This window comes from Meles meles, chromosome 20, assembly GCF_922984935.1.
Source record: "Meles meles chromosome 20, mMelMel3.1 paternal haplotype, whole genome shotgun sequence".
NCBI lineage: Eukaryota > Metazoa > Chordata > Mammalia > Carnivora > Mustelidae > Meles > Meles meles.
The window spans coordinates 9,003,605-9,031,510 of record NC_060085.1 but is presented as its reverse complement, the minus strand read 5'-3'; the positions used below and the strand labels follow the sequence as shown (position 1 = coordinate 9,031,510).

The 27,906-nt window shown below is 59.1% G+C and overlaps 2 protein-coding genes across 6 annotated transcripts; one reads left to right on the top strand and one right to left on the bottom strand.

Annotated features, from left to right (window-relative positions):
- Positions 1–58: 58 nt before the first annotated feature.
- On the bottom strand, positions 59–20,030 carry NACC1 (nucleus accumbens associated 1). Of its 4 annotated transcripts, none has more exons than XM_045990245.1 (8): positions 19,920–20,030; positions 19,053–19,145; positions 4,730–5,689; positions 4,459–4,632; positions 3,763–3,868; positions 3,571–3,668; positions 2,724–2,979; positions 59–247 (listed from the first exon to the last, which is right to left on the bottom strand). In XM_045990245.1, the coding sequence occupies exons 3-8, from the start codon at positions 5,679–5,681 to the stop codon at positions 151–153; spliced, it is 1,683 nt and encodes a 560-aa protein (XP_045846201.1). In that variant the 5' UTR covers positions 5,682–5,689; positions 19,053–19,145; positions 19,920–20,030; the 3' UTR covers positions 59–150. The 4 variants fall into 4 exon arrangements, with proteins under 4 accessions (XP_045846201.1, XP_045846203.1, XP_045846202.1 ...); XM_045990247.1 differs by lacking the exons at positions 19,053–19,145; positions 19,920–20,030 and adding exons at positions 11,655–11,823; positions 18,664–18,862; XM_045990246.1 differs by lacking the exons at positions 19,053–19,145; positions 19,920–20,030 and adding an exon at positions 18,664–18,862.
- A 73-nt stretch (positions 20,031–20,103) lies between these two features.
- On the top strand, positions 20,104–26,840 carry TRMT1 (tRNA methyltransferase 1). 2 transcript variants are annotated; one of them, XM_045990003.1, is made up of 17 exons: positions 20,104–20,172; positions 20,466–20,669; positions 20,758–20,813; positions 21,064–21,206; positions 21,372–21,559; positions 22,710–22,825; positions 22,906–23,018; positions 23,805–23,953; positions 24,124–24,210; positions 24,292–24,361; positions 24,445–24,579; positions 24,686–24,771; positions 25,085–25,193; positions 25,279–25,355; positions 26,133–26,252; positions 26,344–26,473; positions 26,666–26,840. In XM_045990003.1, exons 2-17 carry the CDS (start codon positions 20,524–20,526, stop codon positions 26,813–26,815), a joined length of 1,875 nt encoding a protein of 624 aa, XP_045845959.1. In that variant the 5' UTR covers positions 20,104–20,172; positions 20,466–20,523; the 3' UTR covers positions 26,816–26,840. The 2 variants fall into 2 exon arrangements, with proteins under 2 accessions (XP_045845959.1, XP_045845958.1); XM_045990002.1 differs by having other exon boundaries at positions 20,385–20,669.
- The last annotated feature ends 1,066 nt before the right edge of the window (positions 26,841–27,906 follow it).

Sequence of the window (27,906 nt, the reverse complement as noted above, 5' to 3'; positions counted from 1 at the left end):
CGTGCGCAACAACTGTCCCTCCCCGGCCCCACCCCCAGAGAGCGGCATGCGGCAGGGCTGTTACAAAGGCGTTTAGTTTATTCTCCTCATCAGTGTCACTGATATTCTCATGGTTCACATTTCCCAGTGCGGCTCCTCTCCTTACAGTAGTTAATGTGCAATCTCACTTACGGGCCCGGGGAGTGGGGGGTCGGCCCAGGGCGGGGAGGCCGTTGGCACTTCACACGGACAGGGCGGGCGGTCTGTCCTGCGTGAAAGAGGCGGGTGAGTGGGCGGCCAGGGGAGGCGGAGGGGGGCCCCCCACAGTCTTTTTTTTTTTTTTTTTTGCGTTGGTTGATGATTCTCCATTCGTGCTCCTCCCTGGGCTGCCCGGGGTTGGGGGGACCATGCAGCTCAGAGCAGGGCAGGGCAGGGGTGGGGAGAGAAGGAAAAGCAGCAGGCCGCCCAGGAGGTGGGGAGGGCAGGGCGGGAGGGACGCAGGGGTGGCTCCTGGGGTAAGGCACAACCCTGTCTTTGGCTCTCCTGGTGAGGAGTTTCCTCCCCTGCACCCCTGCCACCCCCTCCCCTCCCTTCCCCCCCAACACACAGTCCTCGGGGCCAGGGGCACCTCCTGGGGTCCCTGAAATGTGGGGGCTCTGCCACCCAACCCAGTGCTGCAGGGGCTTGGAGGAGGGACACGGGCAAGCCCCACCCAGGGACAAGGCAGGGAGGGGCTGGGCAGGGGCCGATCCAGGACAAAGGGCTGGGGAGGGAGAAGACCCCAGTCCCAGAGAGCTGGCCCCTGCTAAGGCCTGGAAGGAGGGCAGCGCCTAGGACTCCTTCCTTGTGGGGTCTGGCTGGAGCCCCAGCCGGCCCCTTGGCCTTGGCCGGCCCGGCAGCTTGCCAAGTGACCAGGATATTGTGCTTTGGGATCGATGCTGGGGTAGGATGTCAAGGCCAGGACAAGGGCGTGGGGGAGGTGCGACTAAGGTGCTTGTGCTTTAGCTGGGGCGTCGACTCCCCCCATACACTGGGCCGGCTGAGGGCTAAGGTGCAGGGGCCAGGCCAGGAAAGCAGGGTGCCAGGACACTGGCCAGACCAGACACCCCCCCATCCCCACAAGAAGATGTCAGGAGCGACCCCCTTGCAGACCGGTGGGGGCTCCTGGGTGGTGGGGGAGGCCTCCAAGTCAGAATCCAAGGGTCCAGTCAGGGTTGGCCGCCAGCCCCCTCTCCCCACCTCCTGCAATCCCCCTGCCTCTGGAAAGGCCGCTGGGAGCAATGGGAGCAATGGGCCGGTCAGATCGGGGAAGAGAGGAGAGGCAGTGGGGACAGGGCTAGAGAGGAAAAGGTGAAAATCGTGAAGAAAAGGACACCCAGTGTGGGGGAACAGGGAGTAAAAAAAAAAAAAAACCCTCCAAAGTTCACATGTAAAATTCAAAAAAAAAAAAAAAAAAAAATCCCTCGCGCTGGGCAAGGATAGAAAGAGGAATGGTTAGAGAAAATTCTGCAAACTGTTAACAATGGAAGCGGGCCCTGCCTTGTCCCCAGAAGTTGGGCTCAGCCAACCGGCTAAGGCCAGGGCCACCCCTCAAATGGAACCCCGCTGGGGAGCAGCGGAGCAAAGGGGTTCCTGGTCAGACCCACAGGAGCCCAAGCAGAGGCCTGGCCGAGTCCCAGCCTCAGAACTGCGCACCCACACTCCACACACACGCACGCATTCACCCTGCCCCCAGCCCCCACCACATCCTGCCTGCCACGTCCCCCAGGACCGAAGGGGACATCAGATACAGTCCCGTTGGTTTGAAAAATAAAAGGAATCTTATACTTCAATATTTCATTAGCTAAAAAAATGCTTTAAAAAGTATGTACAGGGGCTGGGGCCCGGGGGGTTGGGGGGGGGGGGAAGGGCAGCAGCCCCCCAGCCTGCTCCCCTGACTTCCAGCCCTGGCCCTACTGCCTCTCATATCTTCATTTGTTTAAAAGCAAAAACGTCTACACACACACACGCGCGCGCACACACACACTTCTGTGAGCCCAGGAAACCTCTCGTTCTATTCGCAGAGACCCTTGGCCTGCCTCCAAGAGCCCCCCCACTAGGGACCTGCCCCTCTCAGGCCCCAAGGGACAGATGGGGGCAACAGAGGTGGGCACAGGGTGGGGGGGGAGAGAGAAGGGCGCCGGGCCCGCCACCGCCCACCACCTTAGGTCAATGGTGGAGTTCCTCTGAGCCTGGGTTCCCTCAGCTGTGAAATGGGCAGTCCCCTCGGCCTCGCCTACCCCAGCCCCCAGGCGCAGGGACAGACGAGGGAGTCAGGAAGGCGCTTTTGGAAACATGGAAGCACTGGGAGGTGGTGGCAGGAGGGGTCCTGAGAACCCTGGGGCCCCGGGCCTGGGGAAGGGGCCTTCCTGAGCCCCCCAGGCCGGCCCCTCCCCATACCTGGCCTGGTGAGTGGGGAGACCACTGCTGGAGGTTAGGGGACGGGGAGCACAGGCTCCCCGACGGTGCCCGAGCATGCTAGAGAGGCAGCGCAGAGCTCGCACCGGCTGCCGCCCTCTCCTAGCCCACTCGGATGGTGGTCGGAGGGTGGGATGAGGAGGCAGAGGGGCTGGAAGCATGCAGCGCCCCCCGCGGGTCCTGGGGAGGGACAGACAGTAGCTCGTGACCAAGATGGTGGGTGGGTGTGATGGGGTCGGGTGGGGGGGAGTGTGACGGCCCCGCGGGGAGGGTCCGGTGGTAGTTACTGGAGGGCCTCAGCCGAGGGGCCGGCCTCGCCGTCGTGGCTGGCCGTCTCGAAGCTGTGCTCCACGCCCATCATGTCCGGCTCTATCTTGCCCGTGTCGCTGATGAAGGTGGTGTAGGCGTCGCCCTCGGCCATGAGCACCTTAAGCTTGGGGATCCAGCTCTTCCGCACGACACGGCGGGCGTTGGTGCACATGTCAGCTGCGATGGCGTTCATCTCGCTCTCCTTGAAGTTGGGAGCGAAGTTCTGGCAGTAGTCTGTGAGGGCGGAGCGCACAGCTCAGGCAGAGCGCGGGACTGGCCTCTGACACTGACAACACTCAGCCACAGAGCGCCTTAATCCCCAAACACACACGTGCATGCGGCACCCCTGAACCCCCCTTCTGAGGGGAGAGAATGGAGGCCTCACAAGCCAGCATGCTGAACCGCTCCAGTTGGCCCCATGCCTGAGATCGGCCAGGTGTGGGGTCAGAGAGGGTGCCCCAGTGCTCTTGAAAAACCTGGGTCATCTGCCAGAATTTAGGAATGGGGAGATTCCAGGTGAAAACCTAGACTTCCCTCCTGAAGATGGCTGGGGACTGGCTGCTTCATCGCTGCCATGACTACCCAAGGACCCTTCCCCTGCCCCCACCATCTGATACAGGCTTCAGTGTCCACCCCACTCCCCGCCCCCTGAGACTGTGAAGAAATCCGTAACCCATCCCAGTCCTCTTCCTAACAAGTTCAGACTCAGCCTCAGAATCCTTCTTAACACTAATCACCACCCACCTATCAGGGTCAACAGCGAAGAGGACCATCTGCCTGCCCCAGACCCCACCCCAGCCTGACTCCAGAAAGCCAGACACTCACACTTGACAGCGTGAAGGACGCGACTGTCCAGCGGTTTGCGGCTGGGGTTGTTGGAGGAAGAGCGGATGCCGGTTCCACAGCTGTTAGCCAGCGTGTTCCTGAGGTGGGGAGCATGGGTGTGGGGTGGAGTCAGGCCCTCTGCAGTGGGGGGCAGCCGACCTCCCCTCCATCTGGGCTCTGTGAGGGCCTCACCGGTCAAAGAAGGAGGCCAGGAGGCGCCGCAGCAGGACCTTGTGCCGCGTGCCCGCGCTGACGTGGCAGTTCATGAGCTGCGCCCTCGTGATGTACACATTGGTGCCTGGAGTGGGGAGCAGGAGGGTGGCCGGGGGCCCCAGACTGCCCCGTTCCCCACTTGGCCAAGCCCTGGCCTGGGCCCGGCCAAGACGCCCCCTGACAACTCGCCCCGGCATGGCCTGGTCAGCGATCGGCAAAGGCCAGCTGGTGGTGCCACTGTCCACGGGGCACCTACAGCGTGCCGAGCCTGCTCACGCTCGTGCGGCTTCTGCCCACACAGCCACCTGGGCACCAGAAAGAACAGGCAGTGGAAGCTCACACCAAGGCAACCCGATACCAAGAGCCAAGATTCTTAACCGTGTTAGTCAACCCTCCAACCGCCCCATGAAGCCGCTCATCAGCCCGTGTGGCCGACAGTGCCAGTCAACGCTCATACCAGCCTTTGGTGTGGAAACCTGGAGGCCGGTCTCGGGCACGTATAATGCCAAGGGGGGTCAGCTGCCCTAGCGCAGGGCCAACAGGTGGTAGCAGGGGTGGGGTCAGACCCCAAGTCCAGCTCCTAACCACCATCCCACAAGCCACTTGCTCGGAGGACACAGAGGCCCGACCCTGGGGCGAAGCAGGGAATCTGGGGAGGAAGTGATGCCGGCCCACCTGTCACCAGCTCCAGCTTCTCGGAGGGGTCACCCTCATCGTAGAGCTTGGGGTGACAGCGGTTGCCAATCTGGTTGATGAGCTCAGCTGGGAGAGACGCCAGGTCCTGCCGCACCCGGATGCGATTCCGGGACTCAGGGGCCACCTGCTCAGGGAGGGCCTCCACCTTCTCGGCTTTGGGGGCAGAGAGCAGCACGTGTTGCGGAAGGGGGCTGGCTGTGGGGGGGGGAGGGGCAGGGCAGGGGTGGGGCAGGCAGGGCAGGCGCCTCACCTGTCTGGCCGACATTCATCATGCTGTACATGGTGTACATGTTACAGATCTGCCGGTACTGCTCGTCCGTGCCCTCCTCACCAGCATCCTCCTCCTCGTCCTCCTCGTTGTGGTAGGACCCAGGGCTGTCGCTGGTGTAGGCGCTCGAGGTGCCCGGGCTGGTCCGCTCTGACGTGCTGGGCCCACTCACCACGCCCCCTGCTGCCGCTGTGGCCGCCGCCCCCCCCGCCGGCTGCCCAGTGCCGGCCCCTGCAGCCGCCGCCACTGCCACCCCGGCTGGCTGTGCCGCTGCCACCACTGGGGCCTGCTGGGGTGGCCGGTTGGCAGCCAGGTCCGGCGTGGAGAACTTGGCCATCTTGCGGCTGCCATTGCCACCGCCACTGCTGCTGCTGTCCCACAGCCGCTTGGCCACCGGCGTGCACTGCACGGAGTCCGACTCCTGCTGCTCCGTCTTGACGCGGGACACAAGGGGCAGCGGGGTGCCACAGGCTGGCCAGCTGGATGTCTGGGCCACGGGGCTCTGGGGCTCGGATGACGGGGCCTCCTCGGCGTGCAGGCCCTGCGAGTCGCAGCTGGGGGAGCTCACCTTGAGGAAGAACTCAGTGCCCTTCTCCATGATCTCCTGGATCTGCAGGAAGCCGGCCGTGTACATGAGCAGGAACTGGTCGCCCACATTCATGCTCAACCGGCCGGTGTAGCAGAAGCTGAGGATCCGCTGGAAGGACTGGGGCTGCACGGCGGCCGGCAGCTCCACCACGGCGCTCCGGCTGCTGTTGAACAGGTCCCGGAAGTAGGAGCTGCTGGCGGCCAGCACCGCCCGGTGGGCTTTAAAGGCATGGCCCTTGACCACCACAGACACGTCACAGTATAGGCCCTGTAGCCGCTGCTCATTCAGACACTCCAGAATGCTGTTACCGAAGTTCGGGATCTCCATCTGCAGGGTCTGGGCCATGGCGGCAGCTGCACAGGGGACAGGGACAGAGAGACAGAGGGACGGGGTCAGGCAGCACACTCAGTGCCCACCCCGCCGCTCACGAAGCTCACCTGCGGCAGGGAGACACGTGGGAGCAGACGTCCACATGGTGGGGTTTGCCGTGGCGGTGAGAATTGCCGGCAGCCACCCGCGCCCTTGGTCCCCGCACAGACTTGCCTCTATGACAGACTGTCCAGTCAGGCATGGCGGCTCCAGGGCCGGGTGGCCACGGCTGTCCCTTCCAGTGGGGGTGTGGGGGCAAAAGTGAACTTACACGTGTGTTTGAACACTGAATGAGTCAACACGGTGAGAACTCCATGTTAGCCATCACTAGCGCAGCACACACGCGGGGGAACGCTGAAGGGGACTGGCATCGAAACACCAAAGCGCCAGGGGCATTGGGGTCTTCGCACTGTGGCCGCAGTGCTGAGGACATGACCCCCGATCGCGCTGGCTGAATGATTAAGGGAGCACTCAGGGGACTCTGAGGCTGCACAAGGACAGCACCAGTCGGCAGGGAAATGCAAATGCAAACCACAACGAAACACCATTTCATACCAGCTAGGCTGGAGAGAATCAAAAAGACAGACAACAAGTGTTGGCAAGGAGGCGATCGGAAGCCTCCTACACTGCGGCTGGGAATGTAAAATGGTGCAGTTGCTATGGAAAACAGTCTGGCAGGTCCTCAAGTGATTAAATACGAAATTATCATATGACCCGGCAATTCCATTCTTCGGAATTATACCCAGGAGAAACCAACACCTGTACCCACAGAAACACCTGTATGTGAGCGTCTATGGCACCACTCGCAAGTGCCAGAAAGACGGGAACAACCCAAACGTCTGCCAACTGATGAATGGCTTAAAAAAAAAAAACAAAAAAAACAACCACCACGGTCTGGTCATATGATGAAATATTATTCACCCATATAAAGGAATGGAGCACTGATACACCATTCTATGGGCAAACCTTGAAAACGTGCTAATGCAAGAAGGTGGGCACAAGAACTGGGTATTTTATGAGCCCGTTTGTGTTAAGATGTCCAGAACAGGCAAAGCTGGAGCCGAAAAAAGCAGACTAGTGGTTGCCAGGGGCTAGGTGTGGTGAGGGGTGGCGAGCAGAAGGACGCAGGCCTTCTTCTTGCCGTAACTTAAAACGGTCTACAATTGTGGTCATGTGCACACAACTGTGAATAGATAATCGATCTTCGAACACCACGGGGTGGAACTGTGCGGGTCCACTTATACGCAGAATCTTTTTCAATAGTTCAGGACTATAAATGTATTTTCTCTTCCTTATGATTTCCTCCCCCCTCCCCCTTTCTTTAAAGTAATTTCTACACCCAAGGCGGGGCTCAGACTCATGACGCCAGGATCTAGAGTAGCCTGCTCTACTGACTGAACCCACCAGCAAATCTTGTGATTTTCTTAGTAACATTTTTTTCTGTAGCTTACCTTATCACACAGAACACATACAAGATACAAAATACATGTTAATGGTTATCAGTAAGGCTTCTGATCAAAAGTAGGCTGTTAAGTCCTGGAGGGGAGGGGGAGACTCGAAAGTTGTACGTGCACTTTTGACCTTGCGTGCGCACTGGTGGGGGACGTTAGTGCCCCTAACCCACTCGTCGTTCAAGGATCAACTGTACTGAAAATCATTCAACTATACGCTTTCAATGGAGTCCGTGCTACATGCATCTCAGTAAAGCCAAGGAAGGATAAAAGAATGAATCCATACTTGCCATGAACACTGTGGTTCCTCTGAATTTTGAACCTGGTGATTCTACGGCTTATTTACAAAAATAGATAATATTGGGGCACCTGGATGGCTCAGTAGGTTAAAGCCTCTGCCTTTGGCTCAAGTCATGATCCCGGGGTCCTGGGATTGAGCCCCACACCGGGCTCTCTGCTCTGTGGGGAGCCTGCTTCCCTTTCTCTCTCTGCCTGCCTCTCCCCCTACTTGTGATCTCTGTCTGTCAAAATAAATAAAATCTTAAAAAAAAAGATAATATTTCCATGCTCAGAACAGAGTGTGCTTGGGATTCTCTCTCCCTCCCCCCCCTAAAATACACAAGAATAAAATTAATCTTTAAAGAAAAAAAAAAAAAAGGAGGGATGCCTGAGTAGCTCAGTCAGTTAAGCATCTGCCTTTGGCTCAGGTCATAATCTCAGGGTCCTGGGATGGGCCCCATGTCAGACTCCCTGCTCAGTGGGGAGCCTGCTTCTCCCTCTCCCTCTGCAAGCCACTCCCCCTGCTTGTGCTCTCTGTCAAATAAATAAAAAAATAAAAATAATTTTTTAAAATAAAAATAAACTGAAAAAATAAAGAGGAACTATCCGTGACCCTGCACAGGGAGTGCAGGCACCTGTCAAATGTGAACTTCTGCTTCACAGCCTATTCCATCACTGCACATTCTAGCACATTCCAATCCAGAACTGGGCATGTCCAATAGTCTGAGTGTCCTCATGAAAGGGCTCTGAAGGACAATGTGGCTTTACGACTATACCCATGGTAAAAGTGAGTCCCCTGCAGTTCTATAAAATACAGGAGGCAGTGGTCCTGAATGGGCAGGACGGGTATGAGAAGAATCGGGCTGGTGAGAAGGGGAAAGCATGTGTGCAAAGGCCCTGTGGCAGGTACCAACTAAAGACCCCTGCTGTTTCCCCTCATTCCCAGATTAGCTTTCATGTGTCTTTCACATTTTCCACTCACTAGTGAGTCCCTCCTGAGCTGCCTCCACAGGCTGAACACTGGGACACAAGGGCCCTACCTGGTACCACCGGAATCAAATTATGCTGCACAGACTCATGGGCAAGTGCTGGCTCCAGAATCAATTCCCTCCTGGGAGCATGAACTCCAAATCTCTACTTCTCCATTTGGAAACAAATGTTGCTAACTAATGCCAACCCTATCACACAAATTCAGTCTGTCCTCTGAACTTGCGGCATGTGGTGGAACCCTGAGAGACACACCAGCAGGCCCCGCCCCTCCCAGCACCCATACTTCCAAAGAGCTGACCGGTGTCCTGCAGGAAGTTCTCTGAACCCTCTTAGCAAACCTATGGGGCCAATTTCATACTCCCAGTTCTCAGATGGGAAAACTGAGGCCACGGCGAAGCCAAGAACTGTCCCAAGGTCACTGGTGGGTAAGTAATAGGGGCACTGTGTGGGCACTGAAACTTGTGATTTCCCTTGGGTATGCCATCCGCCCCCCTGTCATCATCAAAATCATGGTCACTGCCAGAAAAAACAATTTAGGGTCAACAGGAGGGTAGGCGGAGACAGGGACTCTCCCATCAGAAGACCACACACTTCTTTCAAGGGCTCAAACTCAGTGCCAGGTGGGCTAGGAGCTGACCCTCTGTGTGAAGACAGGAGAAACTGAGGCACTGAGTGCAGGCAAAGGACAGAATCCAGAGAGCCTGCTCTAGGGGACTTGCAGCCCCAACCCAACTCCCAAGGCTGCCAAAATGAGCTGTTCCAGGTACTGGGGCCCAAGTGACCAGAGTCAAGGAAGTCAAGGGAAAGGTTAACTCCCATCCCCGAAGGAGACCTCTAGACCCCCAGCTTGGAAAGCTCATACCGGAAGGGGGAGGACCAAGGCAGGAGAGGCCGGCAGTGGAGTCAGAGCAAACGCCAACACTACACCTTGTTTCAGATGCCAATTCGTCCCCTCTGTGCCTTGGTTTGTTCATCTGTAAAATGGGGACTCATTTACCCAATCCACCCCGATAAACCGCAAGGCACGGGGGACAAACTCTAAAGAAGACTGGCTGTCCCCACATGCTGAGGTCTGGGGGGAGACATAGGGAGCTATACAACCAGGAAGAGTGCGTCCCTGAGGGGCGGACTGGGAGTGAGGGACAGAGCAACCAACAGTCTGGGGCACGAAGGAGTGAGGCGCAGCCTGGAGACTCCCAGGAGGCCAGTGTTGGCTTGAGGCTGGAGTACAGGGGCAACGGGGCTGCCGGGAAGGGTGTGGACAGGGGATTCCTGGGCTGGTGAGGACAAATGTTTCTGAGGGAGCAGGGGGGAGCCTGAAGCAAGGGAGGTGCAGGCCCAGACCATCCTGGGGAAAATTCGCAGGAGCAGTGTGGAGAACGGACACAGGTGAGACGCTGAGGGCTGGGCTAGTGGTGGGGGCCGATGGCGGTGGCAGGGATGGGGACAGAGAAAGGACAGTCAGATCTGTGAGTGCATGGCTATGAAGAGGGGGCACCACGATAAGAATAAATGACTCCAGGGGTGCCTGGGTGGCTCAGTCATTAGGCATCTGCCTCCAGCTTGGGTCATGATCCCGGGGTCCTAGGACACACTCCCTGCTTAGTGAGCCCGTTTCTCCCTCTCCCTCTGCTCCCCATGCTTGTGCGCTGTCAAAAAAATAAATAAATAAAAAATCTTGGGCGGGGAGAGGGCAGCGGAAATAAAGGACTCCAATTTGGGACGTGGCAGCTGGTGGGGGCTGCAGGGGGCACTCTGAGGAGTGCTCCCAGCTGTGGTCCTCATGCCAGGTGCTGCAGGAGCTGTCCTTGGGGTTCCCTCTACGGGGGGGGGGGGGGGGCACTAGGACTGCCCCACTGGATAGGTGGGGGCTGAGAGGCAGTCCTCCTCCTTCCCTGACAGCTCAGCTGACAGCTGGCCTGCAGAACCTGGCCCCTCACTGGGAAACTGGCACAGGCTGGCCACTCAGGGCACGCTCAGCCGCAGGAACGCTGATGTCCCTGTGGTTAACAGGAGGGAACAGGCACAGGAAGGGGCCCCCAAGGGCGACAGTCACTCCACATTCAGGCTGGAATCCCCCAAGCCTTGTGAACCCCAGTCTCAGAGCCCAGCACCCAGGGCTTTGAAGCCTTTGACTAACCATTTGGGAGGGGGAGGGAGACAACTGGTACAAAGAGCTCAGTCAGTCAGTGCCCAGGAACCCCCCCCCCGCCCCTGCAACAGTGCAGGGGAGTGGGGTGCCAGGTCTTGAGTTGCAGAAACCCTGCATGGCCCTGTTGCTCCTGCAAGGACAGGGGAAAGCAAGGCCTTGGCTGGTTTCAGAAGCACAGTGCCAGGCCACCCCCAGGTTCCCCTCCTTCCGCTCATGCCTGGGCAACTACCCCAATCTGGTCCTCTGGACTCAGAAGGAACAGCTGCCCCTTCCCCACACCAGCCCGGGGCGGGGGGATGGGGGGCAGGGAGACGACGACCACGGAGCCCTCATGGGCTCCCAGAAAAAGCAGGTCTAAAGTACGACGTACCTGGCCTGGGTCAGGGTCACCTGCTACCTAGGGAGAGATGTGACGGAGCCAAGAGTTGGGGGTCTCTAAAGCATCCTACAATTCCGTCCCCAGCAAGCAACTGCTCAGCTCTCCCATCCCAGCCAGACCTGTGGCCGAGCTGTGCACCCTGCCCGGAGTCCCCCTTTCCTCTCACTGCCCACATCCTCCTCTTCCACCCTCTGTCACCCCCGGCTTCTGAGAATTCTCAAGACTAGAGATACCCTCCTCTGCAGCTCTCCCCACTGCCCATCCACAGAGCCCTGATGCTTACCTCTGAGAACACTGAAACCCACTTGACTACAGACTCCCTTAGGGCACAAAACCATTCAAATCCTCTCTCCTCGGAACTTGGCATATTAGCCTGCCCATCTTCTGGGGTCCTCAGGCCCCCCAAGGGAAGGAGCAGCACCCAGCCCCAAGCAGGGCCGAGCAGGTCCTCCTAGCATCGTTAGTGTCCTGGTCACAAACATGAGCAGGTCTCCCAGTGAGATGCAAGGGCCCAGCGCGCGGTTTCCATGACCTCCCAAGTCACTCAACAAATATTTGCCAAGCGCCTGCCTGGGGCATGAAGAGCCTGGGAGCCGGGGGCAGGCCAGGACTGAGACAAGGCCAGCCTCCCAGGGCTCATGGTCCCATGGGGAACGTGGTCATACATTCAGAGTCACACAGATCAACGTGCTGCATACCTGGGCCTCTGACTGTGCCCAGAAGAGGTGACGTCAGAGCTGGTATCTGGCGGGGGGCGGGCGAGGGCGCAGATCTAACGAGGCAGCGGTGGAATGGGAGCGCAGCCCTGGGTGTACTGGGAAGTCGTGCAGAGCCCTGAGGGAGAAGCAGCCATGGTCCTTCCAGAAACTGAAGGTAAATAAAGGCGGACACTGAGCTCTATCCTTGGTCAACCTCTCTCCTCCCAGGGACTGAACCCAGACTCAGGGCCCTGCTCTGGACCAAACAGTGCCCGTCACCCCGATGCATATGTTGAAATGCTAACCCCCAATGTGTCTGTATTTGGAAATACAGTCTTTAGGAGGTTATTAAGATTAAACAAGGACATAAAAGTGGGGCCCTCACCTGCTGGGACTGGTGTCCGTACAGGAGAGAGAGAGGTTTCTCTCTCTGTGAGCATGTGCACCAAGGCCCTCTGGACCTGATCTCGGGCCTCCAGCCCCGACAACCTTGAACAGTGTCTGTTGCCTGAGCCAACCCGTCTGTGGTGTTTCTGTCATGGCAGGCTGACTCGGGAGAGGCTGGAAGTTCCATCCACTCACCTCCAACTCCCCCACAGAGCCCCGGGCCTGGACTGCCTGTGGATGTCGGAGATACCGACTCCGCCCCGGTCCACCAGCCATAGCTTACAGCAGCTGCAGCCCTCCTCGCTCAGGGCAAGACCCTCAGACTCGACCCCAAACTCTTTCAAAAACCAGTTTTCACCGCCGGCTCTTGGACTTCCTAGCACACTGTCCCCGAGATGGCTGCAGCTCTTCATGTCCTCCCGGTCATAACCTGGCTCGAGCTTCCCAAGACAACCTCTCCTAACCCCGACCCTGCGCTTCTCTGGCTTGACCTTTCCTTGCTGGCACTTGCCACCATCCAGCTACCCAGGTGTGTCTTCAGCTCTGTGCCACTGCCAGCTGCGCGCGGGGCCTGCCTCTCTCGTTCACACCGCGGTGTCCGCTGCCCCTGGACCAGATCGGCACGCGATGGGTGCTTAATAGTTGTTTGTGAGATGAAGAATTATTGCTGTTACTATCAACCTCACTCCCTGTTGGGTTCCACTTTAACGTGACTCCAACAGTGGGCCTCAGAAGAGGTCTCCGAGCTTGGCCTGCAGCGCCATCCACACCATGGCGGGAATCCTCAGGGCCAGCGTGGAGGGGCTGTGCAGACAGGTGCCCTCCCCTGGCGGCCGCACCAGCTGGGTGGCCTGCAGTCAGGGTCCTGCTCTGGGCTCAGCATGGATTCCCACCAACTGCTCACACTACCGCGGGATCGCGCTGGGGTACGGCAGGCTTGAACCGGAAGTGCTTGTGTGGCGGGGTGATTCCTGGGAGTGGGGGTGGAAACTGCCAGTAGTTAGGGGTACAGGTGTCTGCCACCACCACAGACCACCCTTCCCACTGACCTTCCAGGCAACCAGTGAGCTCCCGGGAACATGCAAGCCAATTAAGGGAAAGCACCAACTCCAGCAGAAGGACCAAAAGCCCTTGGGAAGCTCCCCACTCCTTCATGCAGCTCAGCATGAGGTCAGAGTAAAGGGGGGTAGGGGACACACCCCTCTAGGCTGTTCAAGGAGCTTTCCTGGCCCAGAGCCATTTGGACCCTCTCTAGGAGCTGAACGGGAAGGCAGCTTAGGTAAACATTTGCTAGTGAAGAACAAAGCGTTGTCTGACTGTACAAATCCCTATGTTGGCATCTCTTTTTCAACTTTTTATATATATATTTTTGGGGGTAATATCTACACCCAATGTGGAGCTCGAACTCAGGATCCCAAGGTTAAGGGTCCTGAGACTCAGAGTCGCATGCTCTTCCAACGGAGCCGGCCGGGGACCCTCCCCGCTTACAGTTGACATTGTTTAAAGTATGTGCACATTTAATTCATTTTTTCTCCGAAAGGCTGCCATTAAATCCACAGCAGGTGACACGATTGTGACAGGGTGATAGCTGGCAATTAGCATCGCCCCTTCAGTGCGTGGCACCTGGCAAGGGCTCCATGATACTTCTCGCTAGTTTCTGAGGTAGAAATGACTCCTCCCGCCATTTCCTGGGTGAAGAGAGCAAGGCCCAGGATGCCACTGAGGTAGTGTCTGGCTCCTCTCCCAGAGTCCGCTGGTAGCAGCAGGTGAGGCTTCCTGACCACGGCTGGCCCATACCAAGCTCACACTCTACATGGTCCCATCACTCCCCAAGGCATGCAGCCACTGTGACCAGACCCATTTTGTGGATGGGAAAACTGGGGCTCAGAGAGGTCAGAGCCAAGAAGGGAAGCCAAGACAGGCCAAGGCCAGAGATGGGGCTCTTTGTCCTCCCTGGATGTGTCCTCCCCAGAAATGGGGTGTTGGGTGCCCACTGAGGGCCAGACAGGGAGCTGGTACTTCTCCTCTGCCCAGCCTCCCGCAGCCACCTCCACCTCCACGGAACCAGCAGTCTAGCCCAGTGCTTCTCCCTCTCCCCGCCCACTCTCTTGCAGCCCTGGGGAATCTGGTCTGTCTGCAGCAGCTCCTCAGAGGAGGAGATGGGTAGCAGCCCTGCCCCTCCCCACTGGCCCAGCTTTCTGAGTTAAGACCCTCATTCAGGCGTGAGCCTTCAGACTGAAGGACCCGGTGGCAGTGGCCACACCAAGGGTGGTGAAGGGAGCATCCAGTGTGAAGGCCCCCGAGGGGACACCTGCGCAGCCCAGAAAAGAGGCTGGCAGGGCTGCCGGGCATGTGGCTGCTGGGACAGGGCTGTTGACATGTGCTGGGAGACCATGCCAGGGCCTCTCAGCAGGCCTTGTGGATCCGAATCCTTTTATCTTACCTGAAACTCAAAGCTTCCTGCTTAGAACTGTGCTCCCCTTGCTCTACACTGCCAGAAAAAAATCACCCACAGCAGTGCGCACCTCCGACATCAGTGTTCCCAGCTATAAAACGGACTGAACGGCGGCACCTGCCACACAAGGCTGTTTCAAGGATTAAACCAGCAAGCAACACGGGTAGACTGATGCTTACCCTGAGACGGGTGCCCAGTAACGCCAGCTGTGATTATTAGTTATGTCCCCTTCTGTTTGCCCCCGAAGCCCCTTGCAGTCTCAGACAGCAGCCGAGACACCCTACACCACGTGCCAGCTCCCGGAACCTCATGCCATTTCGTGATAAATCGGGCAGTACTTCCTAGGGGCTCCCCATCCAGTGCCTTCCCAGTATCATCAAACACCCCAGACGCCAAACTCTGCGTTCCTCCTGGTAACAACATAACAAGGATCCCCTGACCTTGGCCCTGCAGCCACTGGGACTGAGCCTTCTTTGGGGAGGGGAACCACCCTGTACATTTTTTATGCTGCTGAACGGCATCCCTGGGCTCTACACCCATCAGAGGCCAGGACCAGCCCTAGCTGTGACAGGTAAAAATGTTTCCAGACATTCCCCAAGCATCCCTTAAGAGGAGGCACCATCATCCCTGATTGAGAACCACTTCTGCAGAGGTATGCCTGCCGGTCCCCACTATCGGAGGAGGAGATGGGAGATGCCAAGGTTCCAACCTAGGCCCAGGGTGTCAGGGCCCAGCAAGCGGTGCTAATGGTGGGAGCAGACTGTCCATTAATACAGTGTTTGCTCACCTTTACCCAACCCCTGCTTAATGCGGAAACCAGAGTTGCTGTCCTCAGAGGGCTCTCTCGATCTCTCCGAGGATGCTGAGGCCTTCACCGAAGGAGGCAGCACAGCAGAGATGGGGCGACGACCACAGCCAAACTCGGGGCCCAGTCTGCAACCACCACCAGACCGGTCCCACTTCATAGCCTCTGCAGCTCGAAAGTCTCTCCAGAGGAAGATGGAGGGACGGCATTCTCAGCCGGGACACCCAGAAGCAGAGGCAGGAGACGGGCCTGCACGCTCCTGCTGGGCACAACAGACACCAAAGGCCTGGGGCAGGGGGGAAGGAATCAGGGTGATGAGGAGCAGGAAGGACCCGAGACAGGGAGCACAGGCTGTTCAAGCACCACCGACCTGTGTTCAAGCCTGGTAAGGAGGTTCATCGTCGCCTCCAACACAGGCTCCCCTCTCCCTCACTCGCTCTGGCACCGAACCTGATGAACTCCGAGTCAGACCTGGCTGGAGCAACCCCCCACAGGTTCTCCAAGACTGACAGAAATTCAGCCGTCCTCGCAGCCTGGCTCGGGCCCCAGACTTTAAAAAGCCTGGATGCAGGCCAAGGGGTATGGACTTTCATCTAGGGGCAGTGGGGAGATCCGGGAGACCCTGAGACTGGGCGCTTTCCTGAAAATGGCACTAAGGGTCTTCATCTCCACACTAGGGTCACCCCTCACTCCTTCCTTACGAGGACAAGCTATTTAGAGAACTTAGCAGAAAGCTGGCACATGCTCAATAAAGGCTTTCAATGTGCTGTCCCCTCTGCCCAGAACGTTCGCTCCTCCCTGCCCCAGCTTCCCCCCACCAGGCTGATTCCTTCTTATTCAGGGCTCAGCTCTCCCGCAAGCCTTCCCTGACCACCCAATTTGAAATTCTCCATCCCCCCTCCCCACCAGGATGTTATTCAGGACTGCTCCCTTGGCCCCAGCAGGTAGCTGACACCCTAGGGAAATAAAACTGTCCCACAGGTCCTTTTACTTGTAGTACTTGCTATTCTGGCCTTCTCTGGCACCCCACGTCTGTGTGTCCCTACATCCTCACAGAAAAGTAGCTTTTGAGTACCTTCTCTAGCTCTAGGCGCAGCTAGGAGCCACTGCCCTCCTCTGCCATCCACACACCCCAGGTAGCAACCCCCCCACAAGCCTCTGTGACCAGAGATAGCCACCCCTGGCCTCAGGACCCACTTCTGAGCCCCAGAAGCCAGCCTAGGCCCAACCAAACAGAGAAAAAACATCTTTAAGTGGGGCTGCAGCCCAGTTCCTCCCCCTCTCAGAGCCAGGAGGCCAGCCAGGGAGAGGAGAGCAGGGCCCAGGTGGGGTCAGTTTTAGCAACTACCGGGAGACTGGGGGGAGGCAAGGAATGAGGGTTACAAACCAGGCCTGGGTGATAACACTTCACCCACTCTGTGGGTGTCTCGGGGGCTCAAGATCCGAAATCTGTACCCAGGACACGAGGGTAACAATTAGCCCAGGGAGAAGGAAGGAAAACTGTGGTGGTCTGACCAGGGACCAAAGAGGGGAAAAGACAACCAGGCAACCAAAGCAAGATGCAGCTCTGGAGCCTGGCCTCATCCTCCTAACTGCCTCCCCTTGCAGGCCTACAGTGACCCCTGACCTCCTGGCTCCCAGAAGACTGGGGTGGGGTGGGGGGCGTGAAATGAGATGTCTAAGAAAGACGCTTCTGCTATTCCAGCCCTCTGGGACACACCAGAGTGTGTGGGACAGCCCTTTGTGCACAAAGGTACACCCCTATCCCTTGGGATAGGCAAGAGTAAAGGCCTTGGGCACAGAATTCCCACCAGGCAATCCAGAACCGTAGGAGTTCCTCCAGTCATGCTCCTCAGAGGCCAGCCCGGGAGACTGTGGGTTTGTGCTGAGTGTCAGTCAATCCTGGTCTGCCAATGTCTAGTTGTGTGACCTGGGACAAGCCACCCGGAGCCCCCTCCTTCCTCCTACCAGGGAGAAGACCTAAGCTGACCCAGTGGTGGTGAGCAATCAGTGAGCTCATTCTGGGGCCTGACCCAGGAAGAGCACCCTACAGGCAGAGCCCTGGGGCCAGTAGCCCCAAAGGCCTGGGCCAGGGTGTAAATACTGGTTTTGATCTCCTCAGTGGCCTGCCTTCACCCCATCAGGAGCCTCCAAACACAATGAAGAGAGCTTTATAGGCTCACCTCCAGGATGCTGGTGCCTGGGAGGCCATGGTATATAAGATGGTGCCTGTGAGGTCCCATCCCTTGGGCTTGAGCCCCAAGGCTCTGCTCACAAAAAGTGAAGTATCCCAAGATACTCAGGTAAGGGTCGTTGGGTTGCCCCTCTGCAAATACATACGCCCAAGCTAAGTGTTCTAGACTTTCTCAAGCTGCCCACACAAACACCCACCGGGTGGGCCGGCACCTCAGAAAAGCCAGCAGAAGCTTGCCCAAAGGGTAGGTCAGAGAGCCAGAGTGGCATGAATAAAAGAAGACAGACCCCAGATCTGGTCCAGAGGTAACACCTGGTGGGGGAAGAGGTGGTATATGCCTTTTGATCACACTAGTTTCTCGGGACGCCCCGTTTCGCGGCCACCAGCCCAGCGCAAAGGCGCTGCTTTCCCCCTCTCTCAAAGCTCCTGCAGCAGTTCCTCAACCTACCTGATGGCCCCCCGTATCTGGCCTTCCCCCGCCCAACATCTCTTCAAGCCCTAACCTCATATGACCCCTGCAAACATCTCTGGGATCTCCTATCAGCCCCCACCCGAACTAACTCCGCCCACACCCACCCTGCCCCACTTCCCGGGCTTCACCTCAACCACCCCCAGGCTTGTAACCTGACCCACCCACCTCCTCCGGCGCCCGGACACTACCTGCGAGTCCGCCCCTCCCCGCCCCCCCTCCCGGCCATTTCCCTCCGGCCGCGCCACTCTCCCCTCCTCCCCCACTCCGCCGACCCAAAGCCCGACTCCTCCTTCCCCTCCCCCCCCCCGCCACCCCGGCCTCCCCGGGCGCCTCCTCACTTTTCCTCCTCCGGCCCTCCAACTTCCCAGGCCTCCGGCACCTGCCCCGGCCCAACCTCGCGCCTCCCCATCGCCGAAAGCGAGGTGGGGGGAGGTCTGGGCCCGATCCCACCACCACCCCCAAACCCCACGGCCCGGCCCGGGACTGGACGCTCAAGGCCGCTAGTGAGGGCCGGGCCTCTCCGCACTCGCCGGTCCGGGTAGTGGAGATTGCGGTGGAGATTGCGGACCCGGCTCCTTTTCTGTCGGAGGAGAGCCCCCCCAGCCCTCCCCGCTTAGCCCTCAACCGGCCCTCGGATGCCCTCGGTCCGCCCCGGCGAGACGAGGCCGGAACCGGGCCTGGGGCGAGTCGCCTCACCTGCGCCGTGGCCGCGCTCCGGGGGCTCCCGGCGGGCTCCGCAGCGGCGGCTGGGGCCGGGCCTGGGCCCGGGGCGCGCCCCCCTGCGCCGGGGCCTCGGCCTCCGCCTCCGCGGCCTCCGCGGCCTCCGCCTCAGCAGCAGCGGCAGCCGCGGCGGCCATTCATTGTGGGCCAGGCCGCCCCAGCCGAGCGCCGAGCGAGCGCAAGCCGCGCCGCCGCCGCCGCAACCCGGCCGGGGAGGAGCGGCCGCGGCCCCGCCCCCGCACCGCCCCAGGCCCCGCCCCCGAGGCGAGGCCAGCTGAGCGCCGAGAGGGTCCCTTCCTCCCATCTCCGTTTTCTCCTCCATCTCCCGTTTTTTCCCCTTCGCCCTTAACGGTCTCCGCGAGTACCTTGGCTCTGCAGTAGAGTTCGACTCCCGACCCTGCCACTTTCTACTTCCGCGACCCTGGAAAAGTCTCTCTGGTTTTCGGAACATTCATTTCCTGTAAAACGAAAACAACAATGAATTCTACTTACTGTGCCAGGCACCGTTTTAGACTCTTTATGGGAATTATCTAGTTTAAACTTCACACTAACATTTTTAAGTCGAAATCATTACACACTTACACACACTTTATAGAAAGGGAGGCACACAGAGGTGAAAAAGACCTGCTCAAGATCACCAGCAGGTACATGGTGGCATGTGTCAGCAATCAAACCCCGGCTCAAGAATCGACAATAAAAGTTAACGATTTTATGTATATGCCAAGCCAGATTCCGTTCTAGGCATTTAACCTGCACTAACTCGTTTAAAACTCACAACCACCCAGTAGCGAACGTTAGAAAGTTCTGTCCATTTTGCAAATCGGCAAACTTAAGCACAGAGAGGGATTAGAACAAGCTGTGAGGCGAGCTGGGACTGAGACCCAGGCAGTGCAGACCACTACGCTCTTTTCCTACATCAGTCAGAACCTACCCAGGGGTTACTACGTAAGAGGGGCTGCTTTGCACAGTTTCCAGGCATTCTGTAGTTTGATCTTTGCTCTATATTGGAAGCTAGCATTCTTATTTAGCAGGTAAGGAAAGTGAGGCCCAGAGAGTTTAAGTAACTTCCCAAGACCATGTGGTAGGACTGGGATTCAAACTCAGTAAATCTAACTTCAGAGCCTTAATTGTTCCCGCAGAGTGCCCTGAAATAATGTGCTCACAGCACTCAATACACAGAAGCCAATCGGTAGGTGAATTTCTCCGCTTACCGCCCCCTTTCTGAGCCTCACCTTCCTCATCCGTGAAATGGGGCGAGTGATGCGTCCCCTCCCGGGGGAGCCGAAGTGATTGAGGTTATCCACACTACTTTCGGAGCTTTCCGCCGTGCATTTTGATCCCGGCCACCCACTGTAGGTAGCATCACTGATTGGCTAGCATCTATCATGTGACCTGCCCTCCCACTGTGCCAACATGGCGACGCCCAGGTCCTAATCCGGGAAACGTGCACCCAGACTAATTCGGTCCTCTGCACCTCAAGAGAGGGTGAGAAAGGCGTGGGGAAGGATACAGGTCGGGGCTGGGCCAGCTCGAAGGCTTCTAGCTTCTCAGAGGCCGGTCTCCCGAAAATGGGGTGTGGTGTCACCTTACCGAGGCCGCAGGGTCTTCTGAAACTTTATAGATGTAGATGCCACCTGCCTCGAGGACACGGCTCTCTGATGCTCTTCCTGTGCCTTCCCCCACCCCCCCCGAAACAGGCTTGGCGGGCAGAGGCTTCCGCGGATGTCCCGTGCGAGAATCGTTCTGTGGCTAAGCTTGACTCTCCGCCCCGCCTGCAGTCTCTATAGAGCCCGGTTTGTGGAGGGACAGACGCAAGGGCTACGGAATCCGGGCGAAATGGAGAACGGCACCGAGCCCTGCGGGAAAGAGTGCGCATCCGAGGCTCAGGAGACCACGGTCACCGAGGGGGCCGCCAAGATAGCCTTCCCCAGCGCCAACGAAGTCTTCTACAACCCAGTGCAGGAGTTTAACCGGGACCTGACGTGAGCAGGGGGCCTGGGGTCAGCTTGGCAGAGGGCAGTGGAACTGCAAGGATGAGGGGGTTGTGAGCTAACCCTCCGTCTCCTGCAGATGTGCCGTGATCACCGAGTTCGCTCGCGTTCAGCTTGCGGCCAAAGGAATCCAGAGTGAGTCGAGGTCCAGTCTCCTGGTGGGCGGGGGTCACGCCGAGCTTTCTCCCTGCCCCGCCCCCTTTCCCTTAAAGTCCCGAAAGGCTCCAGCCACACAGCAGGCCCTGGGCTCGTTTCCTTCAGGCTTTCCCCAAGGGGCTTTGAGAAAGATTTTTCTTCCCTGAATCTTCTGTTTCCTGAGAAATAGGGGGAGGTCTCTCAGGGGGAGCTTCACTGTCCCCTGACTTGTGCTTCTGGGTGGCTGCAGTCAAGGTGCCAGGTGAGAAGGACGTGCAAAAGGTGGTCGTGGACTTGTCAGAGCAAGAGGAGGAAAAGGCTGAACTGAAAGAGGGTGCAAACCTGGCCCCAGGAGACCAACCTCGAACAGCTGCTGTGGGGGAGATCTGCGAGGTGGGGCCTGAACACGGGAGCTGGCACCCCCAGAGTCCTCCAGTAATGGAGCAAGGAAGGCTCCTGTGGCGGGAGAGCTGTAGGAAGTGGGTGGTGGGGGCTCCTTGGGGCCCAGCAGAGGATGGAGGGATCCATGTGAGCGGGGCTCCCTGATTACTCCAACAGGAAGGCCTTCGAGTGCTGGAGGGTCTGGCAGCCTCGGGCCTCCGTTCCATTCGCTTTGCACGAGAGGTGCCTGGGCTCCAGTCTGTGGTTGCCAACGACGCCTCTGCCCGAGCCGTGGATCTCATGTGCCGCAACGTGCAGCTCAACGGTGTGGCCCACCTGGTGCATCCCAGGCAGGCGGACGCCCGGTAGGTCGCCGGGTAGGTTTGGGGCAGCCGAGCCTAATGGCTGGCAGGCGCGTGCTAGAACAAGGCTGCCTGGTCTCAAATCCTAAGTCTGTCCTATTCTTCCTCTGTGACCTCGGGAGGGTGCCTTAGTCTCTCTGAGCCACAGTTTCCCTGTCTGTAAAATGAGAATGTTAGTATTACAGGAGTTGTAATACTAATGCGGTGTTGATTAAATGAGTTGATTAAGTGAGATAATGCTTGTGTAGCCAGAAGTGTGGCATCCCGGTTGCCGATTTAGACTCACTTGGCAACCTCTGGTATTTCTACTCATTCAGACGCACCACAGGCACCAGCGCAGGCGCAGATCTCCGGTCCACCAAGTGCCAGGCAGCAGTAAACAAAACGGACAAAATCCCTGACCTTGGGGCATTCATATTCTAATTCTGGGGTCCTACAAACAACCGCCTGTGGGGCCAGGTTTTTGTAGGGCCCACCAGCCAAGAATGATTTTGCATTTTTAAAGGGTTAAAAAGGGTACCACTTGTGGCCCACAAAGCCTCAAGTGTTTACTATCTGACCCTTTACAGAAAACAAAAAGGTCTTTGCGATGAAAAGCATTTGCTTTCCTGGTTGTATTGAAAGCTGATAGGAGGGGCGCCTGGGTTGGCTAGGTCAGTTAAGCAGTTAAGTGTTAAGTGCCGGCCTCTGGATCCCCGGGTTTGGGGAAGGAGCCTTGCCGGAGGCTCCCTGCTCAGCGGGGAGTCTGCTTTTCTCTTCCCTCTGCGGGGCTCTGGCTGGGGTGGGGCAGAGAGGGCTGGAGGAAGGTGGTGGCTGGGCCACAGTTTGAGGCTACGCAAGGTGGGAGCGTTTGCATTTGGTCACCTACCAAGGGAGCTATCATTCCAAATCCATATTTGATTACATGAGTTAATAGAGCTATAAGTTGCTTGAAACACGGCTGGCTGTCCTTAACTGCCATTGCTACACAGGAGTCCACCAAGGCCCAAGGAGGAAGAGTCATGCAGTTAGCAAATGGGCCAGCCAGGATCTGAAGGGGGGGCGGGGGCAGCTGGTCCGGGCCGGAATGGTAGCACCGAGTGAGAGAACACGTGTAGGGGACCGAGCCGCTCCCTGGGGCAGGGTGCTGAGGACCTGGCCTTCTCGCTCCCAGGATGCTGATGTACCAGCACCAGAAGGTGTCAGAGCGGTTTGACATCATCGACCTGGACCCCTACGGCAGCCCTGCCCCCTTCTTGGATGCTGCGGTGCAGGCCGTGAGTGAAGGAGGTGAGGCCACGTTGCCGCAGGGGTGGACAGCCTGGCCCGCGGTGCTGCGAGGGTCCTCACGGCTCGGGCCCCCCTCGCAGGGCTGCTGTGCGTGACGTGCACGGACATGGCAGTGTTGGCGGGCAACAGCGGGGAGACGTGCTACAGCAAGTATGGGGCCGTGGCCCTCAAGAGTCGCGCCTGCCACGAGATGGTGAGGGCGCTCCCCAGCCTCTGCCACCCCCGGAAGCCGCTTAGCTTCCTCCCGATTGGTCCCAAGACGTGGGTGACACGCACGTCTACAACCAGCGCAGCCCTAAGAGCCGGGGCTGCCAGTTCCGGTCATCTAGGGGGGGCTGCGGTGTTGCCCAGGGTAGGAACCAGTGCTTGGGTGATTTTCCCCCCCAGTATCGTCTGTTTTTAACAATTTTCCAAAATAGCTTTTTAAGGCAGTTTTCAGGCCTGGGTCTGGCTTTGGGCTCACATCCTAACTTTGCTGGTGTCTTTGGACAACTAATCCCCTCTTCCCAGCCCTTGGTTTTTGCATCTGCCATGAGCATGATGGTGGGTGATGGGTTGGCGCGGGGATTCGAGAAGGCAGGGGCTGCCTGCGGGCGGCCATGGGCCGGAAAGGAGGAAAGGAGGATGTCTCATCTCTGTTCCTTAAGGGTTCTGTCATCAGGTCAGTCTGGGAAGCCGGAACACTGGTCTTTGGAGCACATCAAACAGCTCAGGGCCCACGGTCAATGATAATCGGAATACGCTGGGTTCAGGGGCCCTTTCCCCCCCTAATTGTGTGGTACCCCCAGCAGGGCCCTAAAGAGACACAGACTGTCCCGATTTCGTAGATGAGGGAACTGAGGCATTCTCTTGGCAAGGGTCATGCCACCAGGACATGGGGGACTGGGCTTGGGCCCGAGGGGGCTGTGAACCTCCAGGGTAGCGGGGAGGCCGTGGTGGGGGCACGGCTGATGGCCGAAGCCCCATTTCCACTCCCCAGGCCCTGAGGATCGTCCTGCACAGCTTGGACCTCCGAGCCAACTGCTATCAACGCTTCGTGGTGCCGCTGCTCAGTGTCAGCGCTGACTTCTATGTGCGGGTGTTTGTCCGTGTCTTCACCGGCCAGGCCAAGGTCAAAGCCTCAGCCAGGTTAGTCTGGGGCAAGGAAGAGTGATGGATGGAAGGAGGCAACAGGACATTTTGGGGTATGGGGGGGTCATGCTCCCACCCCAAGGAAATGGGGGTGAAGTTAGCCTGAGGGAGGAGTCGGGGTATGGGGATCATGCTGGGAACTTAGGGGTACCCCTGCTCCCCAACAGCAAGCAGGCGCTCGTATTCCAGTGCGTGGGCTGCGGGACCTTCCACCTTCAGCGCCTTGGCAAAGCGTCAGGAGCCTCTGGGGGCCGGTGAGCAAGGGGGAGCTGGGCAGGAAGGTGAAGACGGGGCATCCCAGGGTCACTGCTTGCCAACCACTCCGCTCTCCGCAGGGTCAAGTTCTCTGCAGCCTGCGGTCCCCCTGTCGCCCCTGAGTGTGAGCACTGCGGGCAGCGACACCAGGTGAGGCAGGGCAGGGGAAACAAGGGGGGCACTGGGGTCGCGGCTGTCGTGACCCCTCCCCTCCGGCCACTGTGTGTCTGTAGCTTGGCGGTCCCCTGTGGGCAGAGCCCATCCATGACCTGGACTTCGTGGGCCGTGTCCTAGAGGCTGTGAGCACCAACCCCGGCCGCTTCCATACCGCAGAGCGGATCCGAGGGGTCCTGAGCGTCATCACTGAGGTGGGGGCCAGGCCGGGGTGCGGATGGGGGTCCCCCGCCTGTACCTAGCCATCCTTCCTCCGTCCGCCCCACATCCACCCTGTCCGCACCCTGTCTGCACTCGCAGGAGCTCCCGGAGGTGCCTCTCTACTACACACTGGACCAGCTGAGCAGTACCATCCGCTGCAGCACGCCCAGCCTCCTGCAGCTGCGGTGAGCAGCCCCCGGGCATGGGGCCTGCGCCTGACCTCGGGGGGGGGGGGGGGCACTGGGCAGGTGCAGCCCCTCTCAGGCCAGGGTCTTCTGAGAAACGGAGACTCAGCATGCCTGTGTGCAGGTGCTGAGAACAGGGCACAGAGGCCATCAGCCTTGGCAAGGGGGATGGGCTTATGGTTCAATAACCGGCCTCACACAAGCCACGTAGACACCACGAGCCATTCAGCTGCACCAGTCCCATCGAGGGGGCCCAGCTCCCCACCCGAACCTCCCCCCTCCCCGGCCAACCGTGGCCCCTCTTGGTCCCCAGGTCGGCCCTTCTCCACGCTGGCTTCCGGGTCTCACTCTCCCACGCCTGTAAGAACGCCGTGAAGACAGATGCCCCCTCTTCAGCCCTCTGGGACATCATGCGCTGCTGGGTGAGGGCTGGCCTGGCCAGCGTGGGGGCGGGAGCGCCAGATAGTCAGGCGCAGCGTCCCCTGATCTCTGAGCGCTTCCTCCCAGGAAAAGGAGTGTCCGGTGAAACGGGAGCGCCTGTCCGAGACCAGCCCGGCATTCCGCATTCTCAGTGTGGAGCCCAGGTATGGGCTCTGCCCGGGCTGCCCGCGGGCAGGGGAAGCTCCCGTGTGCGCAGACAACACACGGATGCCCCCCCCACAGCCCTGTGCGCATTCAAGTAGGATCCAGAATCTTCCCACTTGCCCTCCCCTTCTGGCCCCACCCTGGTCTGGCCGCATCACTGCCCACCTACCCCAGAGCTGTCGTCTCTGTCCGGGTCCTCTGGCCGCGCCCCTCTTGCCCCTGCCCCATGCCCAGCGGCCAAGGTAACACCTGTGAGCCCCTGAGTCTGCTCCCCCTGTGACCCCCGCCTAACTCACTAGCGCAGGCTCGGCGCCATCTGGCTGCGATCTCCTTGGGCCCCCTTGCCCCGTTCTCGCCACTCACTCCCTCTGGACTGGGCCGCCTCACTCACTCGCCAGGCACAGCCTTTATGAGAGCTGCCCTCTGCCTGCAGTGCCTGTTCCCTCACCCCCTTCACTCTGTCCTGCCCTGCATGCCTTTCCCCGCCCCTACCCCTGGGTCCCCGCTCCCTTTGTCCTGCTCTGTTTGTCTCAGAACTCTTGTACCCAAACACAATGTGATTTGCTTGTTTCTGGTTCGTCCCGTTGCCTCATGCACTGGCACACTGGCTTTACTGGTGGCAGATTTTAGGCACACAGTAGGCCCTTGATAACCGTTTATTAAAATGGCTGGGGGACCTGAGTCTTCCCAAAGCACGTGGACTGCACTGAGGTTGGCAGGCGGTCTGTGCTCCCCCGCGGGCACCTGCCCCTCAGCCCCGACTCCTGCCTTCCCAGGCTGCAGGCCAACTTCACCATCCGGGAGGACGCCAACCCCAGCTCCCGCCAGCGAGGACTCAAGCGCTTCCAGGCTAATCCTGAGGCCAACTGGGGCCCCCGGCCCCGAGCGCGGCCGGGGTGAGTGAGAGCATTGTGACCGTGGGGCTTGTCCAGGGCAGGGGCAACGCAAAGGCCAGGTGGGGTCCCAGCTCCTCCTCTCCCTGCACAGGGGCAAGGCAGCTGGCGGAGCTATGGAGGAGAGACGCAGGCTGCACCAGAATAAGAGAAAGGAGCCAGCGGAGGACCCAGTCCAGCGGGCTGCCCGGCTCAAGACATTTCCCTGTAAAAGATTCAAGGAGGTGAGGCACCCCTACCTCCTCTTGCAGCGCCCACGGATCCCCCTCCCAGCAATAGGTCAAGGCCAAGGGGCAGGTGGGTCTGGGACACCTGGGACAGGCGAGATGTGGAAGTGAGTTCCCTATCCAGGAAAAGGACCCAGCAGAGGCTGCTGAGCTCTGGGCCAGGCTTCACATCCCCCACCCTCCCACCAGGGCACCTGTCAACGCGGGGACCAATGCTGCTACTCCCACAGCACCCCAGCACCCGAGGACACTGCTGACGTGGCCCCCAGTGACCGTCCAGAGACTCCTTACCAGAACCCGCCTGGGCCGGGCCTGGCCACTGGTCCAGGAGTGGACTGAGCCAATAAAGAGACGTCATCCCTTCGACTGTCATTTGTCTGAATGAGAAGGCCGCCTGGGGTCTGTCCATCTTGGGGGCCCTCCCGTCTCTGCAAGTGACATGTCTGGAGTGTCTTCCTCTCTCGTCTTTTTTTTTTTTTTTTAAGATTTTATTTATTTATTTGACAGATGGAGATCACAGGTAGGCAGAGAGGCAGGCAGAGAGAGAGGGAAGCAGGCTCCCCGCTGAGCAGAGAGCCCAATATGGGGCTCAATCCCAGGACCCCGGGATCATGACTCGAGCAGAAAGCAGAAGCTGCCCAGAGCCACCCAGCTGCCCCTCTGTCCGTCTTTTTTAACTGCATGGGGAGCCGGGGGATTCTGGGGATTTATCCCTGCCTGACTGAAGGGTCCGGGTTTCTCTCTGGGGTGTTCTGTCTCGGGGGCGCGCCTGGAGCGGACTATCTGCAGTAGGAAGCCCTGGGCCACCCCATTGCTGGTCCCTGCAGTTCCCGAGGCGGCCACGGGGCGGCAGCCGTGTGCTCGTGCCCTTGGAGCCTTTACCCCGCCCTCCCCCACGCACACACACTCCCCGTACCGCGGATGCAGGCGGGCTCTGCAGCCACCCAACCCCTACCCTGCCCCGCGTCGCCGCCTGGTTTCTCTGGCGGAGCTCCCCACGGGGCCGCGGGGGCGGAAGCCGGACCGGAACCAGGCGCCTTGTGCATCCGCTCCAGGCCAGGTGCTTCCTGCTTTGCGGCCCCTCGGGCGAGCGCACTGAGGCCTGCAGGCCTGCTGCTTCCCCTCGCCTGCAGGACGGAGGGTTAGGAGGGTTAGCAACGTTAACGGAGAGCCTTAGGGCACAGCCCCCAACCCCAAGTGGTAGCTGTGGGGCCTTCCCAGACACCTTTCTCTTTGCTTCAACCCCATCTGTAAAATGACCCTAATCCTAGAAACTTGCTTGTAGGGGATCATCAGTGAACGAACGGGCTCAGAGGAGCCCTTGGGGGGGCTGCCGGACTGTTGGTGGCTTGGTTCCCCGTTCCACCAGATTCCTGGGAGGGCGGCGGTGTCATTGGGGCGGCTTCTGCTGTCACCCAGATACATCTGAG